This window comes from Desmodus rotundus, chromosome 11, assembly GCF_022682495.2.
Source record: "Desmodus rotundus isolate HL8 chromosome 11, HLdesRot8A.1, whole genome shotgun sequence".
Classification (NCBI taxonomy): Eukaryota; Metazoa; Chordata; class Mammalia; order Chiroptera; family Phyllostomidae; genus Desmodus; species Desmodus rotundus.
In genome coordinates, this window is record NC_071397.1 from 69,373,618 (window position 1) to 69,388,999 (window position 15,382).

Consider the following 15,382-nt stretch of genomic DNA (forward strand, 5'->3'; position numbering starts at 1 on the left):
CCCTGTCAGCTTTCTACTCAATAAGCATAAGCCTGGGTTTCTCAGCCTGTTCCTGTACGAGAGATACAAGCAGGCTGTCCCCGCACAAACCAACACAGTAACAATGTTTAATAGTAACTGCTCGACTAGGACCCGATACTAACTCTGTGTGGTAACAACGGTCCCACTGCAATCCAGTGCAGTGACTGTTCAATAATCATTGTCCACCACTAGCATATGTTATAACTACGCTTTATCTTACTGAGAAACATGCTGCGGACAACATGAAACTTTTCATAGCCGCTGATTAAAGACAGGGAGCTGCCTATAGGCCTTTAGGCTTAGTATACACCTTTATTTATAAAACACTTCAAAATAGGTGTTTCATTAACATTTTGAGGATTAAAAATAAGTATAAAACTCATTTTAACAGATTAGATTGCAATATTAAACAGAGTAACTTAGTGTAACATATGTTCTAGTGGCCTTTAGTTTCATATTTAAGTAACACCATAAACCTCTTCAGATGAACAAAGTTTAAGTTTTCTGAGTCATAAAGATAGGCAAATAACTGTTTTTCTATGTTGATAGGGTGGTTTTACCATGCAGGTCCAGAGGGGCCCTTGAGTAGCAGTCTGATTTATCACTAATAACAGTCAGAGAAAGCTGCTCAGTATCCCCTGAAAGCCAAAACCCAAATCATCACTCTAAGCAAGCACTGATTAGCATTCAGATGGAAAATATTACATAACTCCATTCAGCAGGATAGTAAACTTGGTTAGGTACACCCCATTGGGATGTAGCTCTAAGGGAGACCTCTCACAAGCACAAGGGTGAGGCAAGACTCACTTCTTCAATGCTCTATGCCTTGGAGCTCTGGACCTTTAGCCAAGTGCTCATTCAGGCATTTGAGAAAATCCAAAGTCACTTCTTGAGGTCAATTTATATCCTTCAGAGAGAGAACCCTACAACTTACTTTCCTGTAAAGTAGGGTCGTATTCAGACTAGATAAGAAAACAGCCTGGAACTTTAAAACAAATTAACTTTTGCCACTAGTATCTCTGTTATCTAAAACATATGGTGTTCTTTACCATCAAAGACACAATCCAGGTGCCCGCCAAAGATTACAGTCTCAGTGTGCTGCTGGTTAGTGTCTAGAGCGAGCTAATCATCTTCCTTTGTCATTTGTAACACCTGGCCTTTCATACAGAGTATCACTTTACCTCAATGTAGAACAAAGCCTTTTAAGGATAATTTTAATGTAACTTTGGCTTTTACTAAGAGTTTATATAAGAAATTGTTATCTGGGGAAAATTTCTATGTGGCCTATAAAATTCATAGTTTTCAATATTCCTCATGTAAGGATCTGGGTAATCAGTACTTCCTCAAAGTGACAGTAAAGACAGGGAGCTGAGTACTTAATTTAGAAATGCCCAAATATGAACCTCTCGATCATTTGTCTTTATGCTAATGAACACAGGAGTCACCACAAATCCATTCTGAAAGCAGGGTGGGTAAAAACAAGTAGATCCACTGCACTTGAACTCCAGATCAATTCAACCATACAAAAATATGAAACACTACAGCCACCCTTGCACTCTGTCAGCTTGTCTTCCAGCTAAGTCTGTCAGGAAGCAGGCCAAGATAGCTAGGCTTCTCTTTCATTTAATTAATATTTATTGAATACCAATGGAACAATGCACTTAATGAGCACTGTGATACTAAGATTACATACCTAACCTTGGAAGACTCAAATTCTGTACGCCTATGTATTTCTCAACTCTGCATTTCCTCTCCAACAAAAACAGGGTCACTGAGTTAGGCAGACCTCGGTCCTGCTGCATGATTCTGGGCAGACTATGCAAACACCTCTTCATCTATAAAAACAGGGAAAATATCACCTCCTCCCCTATATGGTTATCACAAAGACTAACTAAGATAGCCCGTGAAAAAAATTACCTAGTATGTCTCAGTACTCTTTAGTAATTTCCTCTTCCTTTCTGCCTTTTCAGTCTAACAATAACCCACAACCTTCGGGCCAACTTCCTTTCTGCCTTTTCAAGAAAACCAGCCATAGCTAGGTACTTGGACTACTTTTTCTCTTAGACTATAAGCTCTAGGAGGGTAAGCATCTGATCTTTAAAAGATATTTAGTAAATGATTAATGCATGAATGAGTAAGGAATAACCAAGGAGCTGTTTTAGATTCTTCGTCCTAGGATTATTTTTAAATTGAAGCCAGAAAACTCACCCACTGGAGTGTATCCTTAGTTTTCTGTGCAGATCTATGCACCTCTATAGATACTTGAACTGAATACGAGGCTCCACCTGCGAAGCCGTTGCTCTTTCCGAATCAAATTTATCAGGAAGTGTTAGAACAGTCCACTGCCTTTAATTCTGGACCTTTTCCTTGGTGTCCAATGGGAGTTACAAGAAAATGTGAGTTCCTTATATGACTCCCCAGACAGCCCTCATGATGAGACCTCCCCAGGGGCCTTCCCCTCCTGTACCTCTTAGTAAAGACCAGTAGAGCTTATCAAAACCCCACTGTTTTTCTGTTTGTTTGTTTGAATTGACCTTAGCCTGGAAATCTGGCCTTAGCCTGGAAATTCCAAAGCACTCTACCCATCCTAATAAAGGACCCAATCTGGCCTTAGCCTGGAAATTCCAAAGCACTCTACCCACGCTAATAAAGGAATGTGCCCCAGGTCCTGTCTTTCAGTCTGTCTGTACTCTTGCCTTGACTTTCCTCTGTGGCTCCTGGGGACAAGCCTTGTACTACCTCAGGACCTGTGAGTAATAAACTTCTGTATTTTAATTTCTCTTGCAGTCTTTTGTTAAATTGCAGCTCCCCATCTGGCACCCTGCGCTCCCCTTAACAAAGTCATAACAATACACCTTGGCTTAGTGCAAAGCCTGAGCATTAAAGCCACACAGGTGTCTTAGACTCACAGTGCAGACTGCCATGTGGTCTGGTTAGAGCTCCGAGGCTCAGGTTTCTAACCTGTAAAGGTGTGAAAATAACGCCTGGCTCACAGGGCTGGTGTGGGACTTGAATAAGATTACTTGATACAATCAGATCTAGATAAATATGAATTTCTTTCTTCTTTTAGATTGCCAAAAAACCAAAGACATGTACTTGTGTAGTAAAGGAGGACAACTTAAGAATGTAGTATTTACTACTTGAAAGCTGCATAATTTGTTTCTGCTAGGGTACAACACAATAACCTGCCCATGTTAACTGAGGTTAAAGACTGAATCAGAAACTTCTGTTTAACTTACCACATTAAAATCTAGATTTTCTTCAACCCATGATTTTGCCTCTTCAAATTCGTCTTTCATTTCCATAATAAAAAGTGTATCCAGAGCATCTACTATTGTTGCTCCTTTGATGTTACCTGAAAATACCAGAAAAAATTTTGTTCAATACATTACTTTTGACAGATACATACATGCAAATTGACCATACCTTGGAAAGAGAGAGGGTAATACTGGATTTATTAATAAACAGTAACAGTGAACACATCTAAAGTTCTTTCAGTGAAAGAAAATTTAAAAACTACACCAAAGCCAACCTAAAATCTATCACAGACTATAGATGGATACACTAATCTTTAAAGTTTCTTCTGAGTTGTAGAAAATAAATCTCTTAGAAATTTCATTTGTGATTGCATTCTCTAGCAAGAAAAACAATAGATCTAAAAAACAGGAGCAACACATATATTAATTTTAATGTAATTATATCAAAGTGCACCTGTGTAAAACTGTTTAAATAGAATTAGCTTTAAAATGGCTTAGTGATAGCTCTAAGAAACTACTACTCCAAAATGGAATTCGACTCCCTCTTTGAAGCCCTCACTGATCCTAACCTCCCCCTCCACTCACCAAATCACTCCTGACTGATTTATTTCCTCTCAGCTCCCTCAACTTTACACTGCTTTTGCCCTTTCTGTTTTCTATAATAATTATTTACACGCATTTCTTTTAGTCTGTAAACTTCCTTAGAAGCGAGAGGTCATGTCTTGTTATCTCTACATTCCATAGTATGAGACTTAGTAGGTTTTTAAGGTTCAATAATAAATTTAAAAACCATCAATATAACATAGCGCTAAATAATGTTTGGTTATGACAACTTTACACATAACTGATTTATTAATGGTACAAGAAAATTTCATAGAGATAAAAGCAAAAATGGAATTACATTTAAAAAGTTACAGTAAACAGGAAAAAAAAAAAAAGGCTTCTGAGTCTGCATAAAGTTTCCAAGCTTCTCTTTTCAATTCCCGTTGCTCATGTTCTCAAGACACTGCTTCAGAAACGGTAATCTGAAGTTATCTTGACTGCCACGACTCCAGGTTCAGGTTCTCTCCTCATCTCTAAAATGTGTCACTGTGATAGACCAACCGCCTTTCTTCCACCCTTCCCAGCTCCCGCTTCCTGTTCTTGCAGTGAATGCCCTTCCCTCTACCTGAGATCCTGCTGGTTCCTCAGAACTTCATATGAACATCTACTAAACTACCTACTGCTTTGATAATTTAGTATTTACACATAAGTCCCTGCAATACCCTATGAAATCTGCAAAGACTTGCAGTGTATGTATTAACACCGGTGCTGGCAGGAGAGCCAAACACATGGAAAATCCTAAATGAATGGAACGCACAGTGCGGTGACTAGGAGGACTGAGACTGCACCCACACCTGGGTTTAAAGCCCAGCTCAGCCAGTTCGTAGGAGGCTAACACTTGGCACACGGTGACAGCTGTTACTGTTGTTTGTTATATGATTTGATGCTATTTAACACTTTCAGTTAAAGTACAGAAAGTAACGTTTTCTATGGTGAATTTGGAAGTGTTGGAGTAAGACTTCATTCCCTTCATCTTGTTACTTATAGACTAAACAGTGGGGGTTAAAAAGGACCTAGTGCAGGGGAAAGAATACTGGGTTGCTCTGTGACCCTAGGTATCCAACTAACCTTGCTGTTAGTTAGTTTCTTCACCTCCACAACAGGAATGCTAAAAATGCCCACAGAACCAATCACAGAGGGCCATGGTGGACATATGGAAGTTCACATAACTAACCTAATCCACCCTCACTTTCTCATCCGTGGTATAAATCGGAGAAACCTGGAGCCAAAGCTGAGAGTCACTGAGATACAGTGAAGATCACCAGAGCTGGCTGCCTCGGCCAGCTTATTGATGGAGACACAGCTTTCATCAGCTGACGTGGCTGACAAAATACTCCTCTGCTGGGAACCACCTGCATCACGCTAGGATCTAGAAATCGCGATGCTGCACCCACACCCATTAGATTAGAATCTCTGGAGGTGTGTCCCAGGTATCAGTATTTTTTAAGGTATGCAGGTGGTTCTAACAGGCACCTCCTCTGTCTGAAGGACACACTCTGCACAGTCTGTGCAGATAACTCCAGGTGTACAAGTTTCCTCGCCACATGGTCTGGAGGGCCACGCAAATGTCTCTACTACCCACAAGCTGAGTCAATTAAACAGACATTACTGTCATTTGTATTGTGACAAGTGACACAAAGTATATTCTACTCACCAAACAAACTGCTCGAATGGCCTTCTTTTGACACAGGTTTCAGCTCATTTAATCCCCAGGCATAACGTTTATAGTTATTCCAGGCATGTTTCATCATCTGAGAAAAGAGGTGGAAATGGGATTCTGATTTGAATTTGAAATGTTTTTGCTACAAAGTAGATCATACATTAAAGACCTAAAGGTTAGAATATTAAAACTCACTGCTTTGTTAAAAAGATGATTAATTAAAACGGTACCAATGGTATGAATGCCCTAGAACACATATAAATACACACATATACATCACCCCTCATGTTTATAAATGGAGATTTTTATTTCTTGGATCCATTTAGTCCTATTTAAGATACACGTCATTTTCAAAAGTCAGTTTCCAGCAAGAGAAATTTAGCTTATCCCTAAAAGGATGAACCATTCTTACATTTATCTATTTCATTCTTGGGACAGATTAAATCTGCAAAGACTCTATATTTAAAATTCACGCTTTGATACAAGGCTCTCTCTACTTTCATCCTCACAGTATATCACAAACATCCAAGACAAATACCCAAGGTTACTGCTTTGAACACTTTGATTTATCTTGACCAAGTCTATACAGAGAAGTATTTTTAAATATCTGCAGGAAATTTAAAAAAATGAAACTTTATGGTTATATTTAGATTTTGGAAAACTTCAGCTTATTTTAATATAATCAGTTTTTAATAGTATACATATGTGTGCATTCCCATGCAACTGAAGGCCGGTCCTGTATATTCCCAACCTGGACTCCTCATACCAGGAATGTTTTAAAGTCCAAACCTCTCTGTCACCAATTAGTTGCATCATTTTTTCTTTTATAATTTTCAACAAAATTAATTTAGCTACATATAATGAAAACCAAATTAATTTCTCCTGGCTGATAGACAAAGTCTTGATCTACTGTGAAAGACATTAACTCTAGTAGAAAGTGAATAATTTTCAAGGGGAGAAATTGTTCTAAGAGTCTGTCAAAATAGTTGTGTAACTATTGTATAACAGTTGTATAAAGTTAAAGGATACATATAATTATGTTTGCATACATTTTTTAAAGGGGGACTCCCCACCTAAGTAGAACTTATTCATGCCACTATTCCCAACCTATTAACAACAGTAATTAAAATATGGTCATAATCTAAAAATCTTTTAATATGGCTTGATATTTTAAAATCTCTTAAAAACATCACATAAAGTTATAAATACTATATAAGAGTTGTTTATCATTAAAAATCTTCGGTGAGATCAATATAATTTTATGAATAAGAAAGTCTGCAGATGTCCCTAACACAATAATTATTATTTTTCTTTAACCAATACGTATATTCCTTCCTACTTCACCATAACTGCTACTAATAACGGCTCTACCAGAATTTGTACTCCCTGTGCTCAATGCAGCATTACTTACAATAGCTAAGACCTGGAAACAACGTAAGTGTCCACTGACAAATGACTGCATAAAGATGCGGTTCATGTACACAATAAAATACTACTCAGCCATAAAAAGATTAAATATCACCATTGGTAACAACATGGGTGGAGCTTGAGGGTATTAGGTGAACTGAAAAAAAGACAGAAAAGAACGAAAACATCTGGTTTCAATCATATGTGGGATATAAAACAACAAGCACCAAAAACAAACAAAACAGAGAAAAACAAACCCATAGATACAGACAACAGAATGATGGTTACGAGCGGGGATGGGGCCTGGGGGTGGGCGAAGTGGGAAAAGTGGGTCGATGGAATGGTAATGGAAGGAAATTGGACTTCGGGTGGTGAGCATGCAGATGTTGAATTGTAATGTTGTACACCTAAAATTTATATAATGCTATTACTCAATGCTACCCCAATAAATTTAATTTAAAATAATTTTAAAAACCCCTGCACTATCTGCTGGGAACTCTGATAAATGCTCTACATTCAATATTGTACTACTCAATTCTCATCACAACCCTATGAAATGTGTTGTATCAGCATTGTTTGGTAGATGCAGAAACTGAGGCTTGGAAGTTAAAATGCAAACAACTCAGCCCAAAGTCATAACAATTCTCCACAGCTGGGGAGCCAGGGTTCACGCCAGTGTGGCCTGACCCCGAAGCCCACGCCGTCACCCAACACAGCGCCTCATCTCCCTTTCGTGAGTAAGCACCAGAGACTCCCTTTGGGGAATCAGACTGTTGACCTCGCAACACTCAATAGAATGCATATGAGGCAGTGTTTTTAAGAATTTCTAAGTTAATTTTATTGGAAAGTATAACAGATTTGAGGGTAAAATAACCTGATTTATAATCCCAACAATGCCACTGATTGGTCCCAATCATGGATGAGTCACAGTTTTTGTGACTCTTTATCTGAAACACTGGCATCAGAATTCCTCACAAGGGGTACACGGAAGGATTACATGAACGTGGCCTGTGTGATGGACGGCCCCTGGCACCCTCCTGGGCACATGGTGGATAATCACATGTTTATTGAATTCTAACCCTATGCCAAAACCAGTGAAGTTCCCATCACAGAAACAGAAACCAATGAGCCTCTGGAGAAACTGGGTACATTCTATCCACAAAAACACCTTGAGATTATACCTGAGTTTAATTTTGTTTTGCTATTAAATGTATGACATTTGGTAAACGCTCCTGTAAATTTCCAAAAATACTTTATGAATTCAAAAGCCTTTGGGATACATCTGACTGGGTCTGAATGGAAGCTGGTGTCGTAAACTATCAATGAGGCCAAGAGACCCTCAACCTCTCCCACGGAGACTGCTGCTCTGTCAGAAGCTATCATTCACAAAATGCGCTACTCTCACAGAACCTACCCCCAGAACCTTCACAGTAAACTCTGTAGTGTATATTAACTTTTCTTATCTTTTTCCCCCTAGGGAAAATCTGACACTAATTGCTTAGCTTTTTACATTTCAAAGTTTCTGTGACTTGTTTTCTCAAGATGGGTTCCTCATCTCAAAGGATTTCTATGAGTTAAGGAAAAAGAAAACAAGATGGTTAAAATGCCCTGAATGGAGCCTCAAGAGTGGCTTCTCCAGGAATTTCAGGGACTGGTGACCTCTGAGAATACTTTACCAGGTTAAGGCCCAACACAACCCACTGGGTGTGTGCACACATGCACAGAATAACAGTGAGATTGAATTTATAAGTCATATATAAAATCAACTTTTTAACTCAGGTTTATGACTTGCATTGATATCTGAAAACATCAAAATGCTACTAGCTTCTAAGTTCACAGTATTAAACTGCTAACCAGCTATAAGGGGCCATGGGGATGCAGGCATTTAATCTCTCCGCACTCAACATGCTTGTGAGCTAATAGGACAAGAAGGTCACTTCTAAACCTCAACTGCCAATGAAGAAGCCCATGAATAGGATTAATCCTCTCTCTTCACAGGTTCCTTAATTTTGTTTTGTAGTCTTTCATCAATTTAATTAGGGTTGTACAGCTTGACATCCCAAGAAGGATTAAAATAGGCCTAAATTCAATGTTGATGGGACTTTGCATGCAATACTGAAATGCTCATGAAAGAAGATAAATTGAAAGTAAGCCAAAATTTTAATTTTTCCTGAATATTTATATTTGCATTGGTGAAAGGTACAGCTAAGCATGGTATGACTGGGAACAAATAAGAGAAAATGATTTAAAAAATTTCATAATACCAATCCATTATTTTTACCCAGAGAAGTTAGAATTAAGGCATAGAATATTTAAAAAATGGCATTATTTCTCTTGACTCTGTGCTTATAGAGGATTCTTTGTTTAGCATTTTTTTATCATGTGGCATCAGGGCTGAGTAATTATGTAATGTCATTTATTGAGGGTCAGCTAAATTATAAATAATAAAGATACTAAAGCACTAAAGGGAAATGTACATTATTCTATCATTCTATTATAATATGATAGGTAATGTATGGAAGGTTAACGTTCTTCTTACATACTCATAAATGTGTGTGTGTGTATATATATGTGTATATATATGTGTGTGTGTGTATATATATATATATATATATACATATATATATATATATATATGAACAAAGAAAAAAGTAATTAAGTGTTGTGCTGTTATACCTAACAGTTTTGTTTTCAATTTTATGGCCTGACCCAATCAAGGACATGAGAAACCACGAATAAAGAAAAATATTTTTAGCCCTGGCTGGTTTGGCTCAGTGAACTGAGCGCTGGCCTGAGAACCAAAGGGTTGCTAGTTTGATTCCCAGTCAGGGCACTTGCCCAGGCTGCGGGTCAGGTCCCCAGTAGGGGACACTTGAGAGGCAACCACACATTGTTGTTTCTCCCTCTCTTCCCCTCTCTAAAAAAATAAATAACATCTTGGAAAAAAACAAAAATACGCTTCAATTTTTCTAGGTATGTGTTAATTTCATAAACCACGCTTTCATTGCTAGAAACTACCCTTAGCAATCATCTCTACTGGCCGATCGTTTAATCATATGACCTTAAGTTATTTATAATAGCCACAGTAAAAATATTTTTGAAAATCTTACTGTTTTTGCCAGGCAGGTCACAATATGACCTAGTAATTCCACTTCTGGGTATTTATCCAAAGAAAATGAAAATGCTCGTTCAAAGAGACATATGCACCCGTATGTTCATTACAATGCTATTTGCAACAGCCAAGATACTGAAATAACCTAAGTGTCAATTGATAGATGAATGGATAAAGATGATGTGATATATATATGTGTGTATATACATATATACACACATATATATAATTGAATATCACACAGCAATAAAAAAAACCTTGCTATTTGCTACAACAGAGATGGACTTAAGAGAGTATTATGCTAAGTGAATAAGTCAAACAGAGAAAGACTAATATGTTATGGTTACACTTATATACGGAATCTAAAAAAACAAAACGAACAAACAAACGAGATTCATAGAAACAGAGACCAAAAAGATGGTTGCCAGAGAGATGGGGGATGGGTGAAAAGGTGAAGGGAAATACAGTCATAATATTGTAATACGTTTGCATGGTGACAGATGATCACATTGTAAGGTAAAAAATGTCGAATCACTTCAGTTTATACCTGAAACTAATATCATATTGTATAACAACTATACTTAAATTTTAAAAATATAGGTTAAAAAAGAAATTTCAACTTAAAGAAAAAGGCTTTCAACTTTCACTGTCCCCTTAAAAATAGCTACAAATTCAAGTCCTATTTACAGCCCTTCCCATTGGCTCTTACACAAAATTTCCATAGTTTATACAGTATGATCTGGGTCCCTGGCCACAGCTGACTGATTCAGGGCCTGGTGCCTGACTCAAAGGCAGACAACTGTGAGTTGGCCATGAGCATTGCAGGTGAGGCACTCAGGTGTGAAACTGTCTCTCCAATGGACGGAGCAACCTAATCATCGACCCTACCTATGGGAGTGTAACTGGGAGACATTCACAGAGAATTCACAGGCTAAAGTGATGTAGGAGCAGAGAAATACAAAATACACAAAGAGAAAAAGCTATAAAAAGAAGCTACGAGGCAACTGAAACCATGAGGTGAAACCATGACACAAAAGGCAAGGAGAGAAAAGTACGAGGATGCTGGGAGGCAGACACGGAGAATTCCGTTAGGTCTGCAGAGCTGCTGTGGAACTCCAAATGATGTTAAATTCTGAGTGTTGATAAATTATCTTAACTCTACTCCACGAGACATGGCTCTTTGCCTGCTGAGACTGTTGACTTTCTTCCCATGCATCCTTATAGAAAATCTTCTCCTTTACTGAGGAGGAATGAGTAATAGCAGGTCACAGCATAGGCAGCTGACAAGCTGGGTTCATACCTGAGCTCTGCCGTCCCCGACCCTAAGTGAGGCAATTAATCTCTCTGAGCCCACTTTCTGCACCCATAAAGTGTAAATAAATAAAAAGACCAGTCTCGTTGGTTACTACGATGATTAAATGAAATAATGCATGTAAAGAGCTTAATACATCACATGACACATAGTGCTTGATAAATTACGGGCATTGTAATTATTATTATTATTGAGAACCCAAGCATGTCCCTGATCTTTGCAACGTGAAAGAGCTTCATACTTTTGCCTAGTAACATATACTATAAATGGGGCTAATCTACACAAAACCAGGCAAACCTATATAGCACACAAAAACGCCTTGTAAATATGTATCCAAAGATTGAGGGGGAAATAATTTGGTATCCAAAGATGGAGGAGAAAAGAATTCAGACTTGTTCTAAAATACAATGGGTTTTCTAAGGCAGTATGTGTCAACTTTGTTTCTGAAGGTTCATATACTGACATTCTTGAAATCTTGATTGTGCAAGGTATGCTTGTGTAGGGGGTTTCCCTGAAGGATTTTAGGGCTGCTCCAGAAAAAAAAGGTATGGCCGTGAGGGTAAGTAACACACAGCTCACTTCGTAGTGCGGTGCTTGCACAGCAGTGTATGAGAGGGAAAGTCTCTCACACCACGAGCCTGCCCAGAGGATGAAGGGGAGGGGGCTTGCATCCCAAATGGGAAAGGCAGGCAAACTCCCAGAGAGAGCGGCTCACATGTGTGAGCGACATCCCTCAGAGGCATGGGGCAGAGTCTCTGGGTCAGAGGACTCCGAAGGGCAGCAGCAGCTTGGGATCTTATAACCACAAGGCCCTATCTTATCAATGGCCGACATATGCTGGGTAAAGTTTCATGGGGTATGTAAAGCAGGCAAGCTCAGAATGGGCAAACATCTGCTTGTTTGGGCTATTTTAAAAATAACTGGAAGTGTAAAAATTTGAATTTGGTGTCAGCTAGATTTGGAGCTAACGAGCGAAGAAATGGGCAACCCGGGGCCAGAGGCCATCTTTGGCTCATTTATGTAACTGCTTGTCATTTGACACTAACGGGCAGGTCTGCAGTTTAGCGACACATTCCCCCCGTGAAGGGCAGTCTGGTTCAGGAACTCTCGGGTGGGAGGCCAATCTACCTTACTGATCATTAAAGTGGAAATTGATGGCCTTTGCTCTTACAATTACACTCACAGTTAACGCTTTGAAAAACACTAATTTTAAAAGCCTGAGAATCATGTCCACAAAACTTTGGCTGAAATTCCTTGTCACATGAAAGCAACTTCTAGAACTTTCAGATGAAATCTCAACACAAAACACTTTTAGATCATTGTACCAACCTAAAAAAAAATATTGGGTGGAACCTGCAAATGGAGAAAGGAAAGAAGATCAAAATAAACTTGAAGGAGCCAGGTCACAGCTCACCCAAACCCTCACTTAGCCACTGGGAAAGGATTTTTAGATATGTGAACATCAGACAACAATGGAGACACCATTTCTCATCGATGCTATCCCACCACCTACACTTCCCTGCGGGAATGAAGACTGAGAGGACCAGCAGGAACACTGGGCCAGGGAGAGACCTGGTGCCAAGGACGGCTGTGACAGGTCTGACCTCCCAACCCTTAGTGTTCTCATCTTTAAAAAACAATAATCGACGCTAAGAAACATACCGCTCCGGTGCCTGATGTTAATAGTGGGGGTGGATGAGAATGGGTCGGGGCAGGGACATACGGCAACTCTCTACACTTTCCATTCACTTTTGCTATGATCCTAAAACTGGTCTAAAAAAATAAAGTCTATATAAGGAAAAGAGTACTACTATCTTCCACACGCATGGTCTGGAAAGCACGTCTGATCATGGCCTGGCTGGTGGGAAACAGCCAGCGAGCGCTCCTGGCCTTCATCCACAACAACTCCTCACTGCCTGCCAGGTCACAGGGGTTCAACAGAGATAAGGAAGGACAGCCAGAAGGAAAGAGGACATGTAACAATACTCCGAGTGGGCAGGGCAACACAGGGAGCAGTTAATGAACAAAACAGGAAAGAGACCAATGTCACCTAGAGGTGACAGAATGCAGAGCTTGGTATGGCTCTGCAGTCACAGGCCTGAAGTCTATCAGAAGTACAGCACTTAGCACCCTCTTACTTAGACAGGAAGATGTCCCCTGAGACAGTCCCGGGAATAATCTCTGGACACAGTTTTTCACCGAGCAAGAACTGAGTCCAGTTACTTTCTATCTGTTATGGCCCAGCACAGAGAAAACCAATCCCAGCTATGACAGTTTCCGATTTTTTCCCATAAGAAACTTAAATGCTCATTTATGTGCCTCGATCAATCTATCTCTTCCAAACACTGAAATATATACTTCCAAGATGCTTTTTCCCAATGTTGCAATGACAGGAGTACTTATTGATCCCTAATGGTGGTAGGACATGAATGAGGACAGAGTAGGGTGCCAGATTTAGGAAATAAAAAGACTGCATAGGACATACTAACACTGAAAAAAGTATTTGTTTATCTGACATGCAAATTTAACACAGAGTCCTGCACTTTATCGGGCAACCCTAGGCCAGAGGGATAGAACACATTCAATCCCTGCTTTTGCCACCAGGGCCAGCTCCCTGGCTCGTGCCCTGCTTTGACTTGGGCCCAGAAGAGAGGTTGAAAAACTCAAGAATTAGACAGAAATGGAACGACCAGTTCCAGAGCATCTGGAAATGACGGGGAATTTGGTAAAACAAAAGTGAAGGTCCTGACTAATACCATTAAAAAAAATACTATGAAAAAAAAATACAAGCTTGTTTTCAAGTTTTTGAGCCATGTTTTCCAGGGGTCTGGAAGAAGAAAATAGTATGCTAGCCAAAGATAAAAAACACATTTTTGAGTCACACACAGCCCATAGACCAGCAGTCTGTACTGCACCCCCTGGTTTATAGGCACGGGTCTAGACCTGACCGCTCTGTGTTTCAGCCTGTGGGCAGGTCTCTCCCCTCCAGCCTGCATCCTACAGCTCAATCAGCGGCCCGTGCATTTCTGGTGCAGGCTGCTCACAGTGCCTGCCCTGGACTGCCCTGGCCCCACCATCCGGGCTGCCTCTCTGCTAAAAATGAATGAGGTCCTGGAGACTTGAGATATATAAAGCATTATGCATACACTTCTCAGTAATTCTCTCCTTTCTGGATGAGTGGTAGTTTCACATTTTAGAAAGCATTTAGAATTCTAAATACTCTGTTCTGCAAATGCAACCACAGGCGCTGCAAAGGAGAACGTGACTTAACTGCCAAACACCTACTACAAGGCACTGTGAGAGGAACTTGAAACAACTTACCACACATTTAATCCTTGCACCATCCTTCTGGGGTCTCGTTAACCCATTTTACAGGTGAAGAAGCTGAGGCCCAGCACAGCACAGAGGAAGAGCAGGCTGTGAACTTTCTAATTCTTTCCACTTCATCTCTTAAGAGAGCCCTGACTTTTTTGCTACTTGCGAACCTTGAAGACAGTCAGCTGCAGCCTCTGAGCTCTCCTGCAGCTCCATACTCAGAGGGCAGCCCCATCTGGGGTCCAAAGGGGAAGGCTTGGACTGGCACCAAAGTGACACACACCAATCTGGGCTTGTGAGCTGGCTCAAGGAAGGAATCTTGCAGCACTTCCTTTCCTTGCGTGACTCCCATCTTCAACTCTCAAGATCTTCTTTTCCCTCCACCTCAGCTCTGTCCAGCCCTGCCCCCATCTCCTTTCCTCTTCCCCTCCTGTCTTGTTGGGCAAAGATGATGGCTCTGTCCTACTCCAGCCCTGCCTGTCACTGAATTTATGGGGCACCGTGAGCCCGTCTCCTTCACAACAAGCTTCTGACTGCACCAACGCCTGCCGTCCCCAGCTGTGGTATTTCCTGAGCTTTGTCACCACCACCGTGGCTAATGTTGGCTGGTTTTCCTCCACCACTCCACTTCTCTCTTGTCCCCGATGTGCAATTTGTTTGTTACCAAGTGCTCACGGCTGGCTCTTAACCACTGA

At 40.2% G+C, this 15,382-nt stretch overlaps 1 protein-coding gene across 2 annotated transcripts in view; it reads right to left on the bottom strand.

Moving 5' to 3' along the window:
- The window catches only part of MAN1A1 (mannosidase alpha class 1A member 1), a 147,273-nt gene that overhangs the window by 97,727 nt on the left and 34,164 nt on the right, over positions 1-15,382 (bottom strand). For both annotated transcript variants that reach the window (XM_024551843.3, XM_045188723.2), the window contains exons 3-4: positions 5,536-5,632; positions 3,261-3,376 (exon numbers count right to left, since the gene is read on the bottom strand). In XM_024551843.3, coding sequence (XP_024407611.2) covers positions 3,261-3,376; positions 5,536-5,632 — 213 coding nt within the window. The remainder of the gene's footprint in view (positions 1-3,260; positions 3,377-5,535; positions 5,633-15,382) is intronic.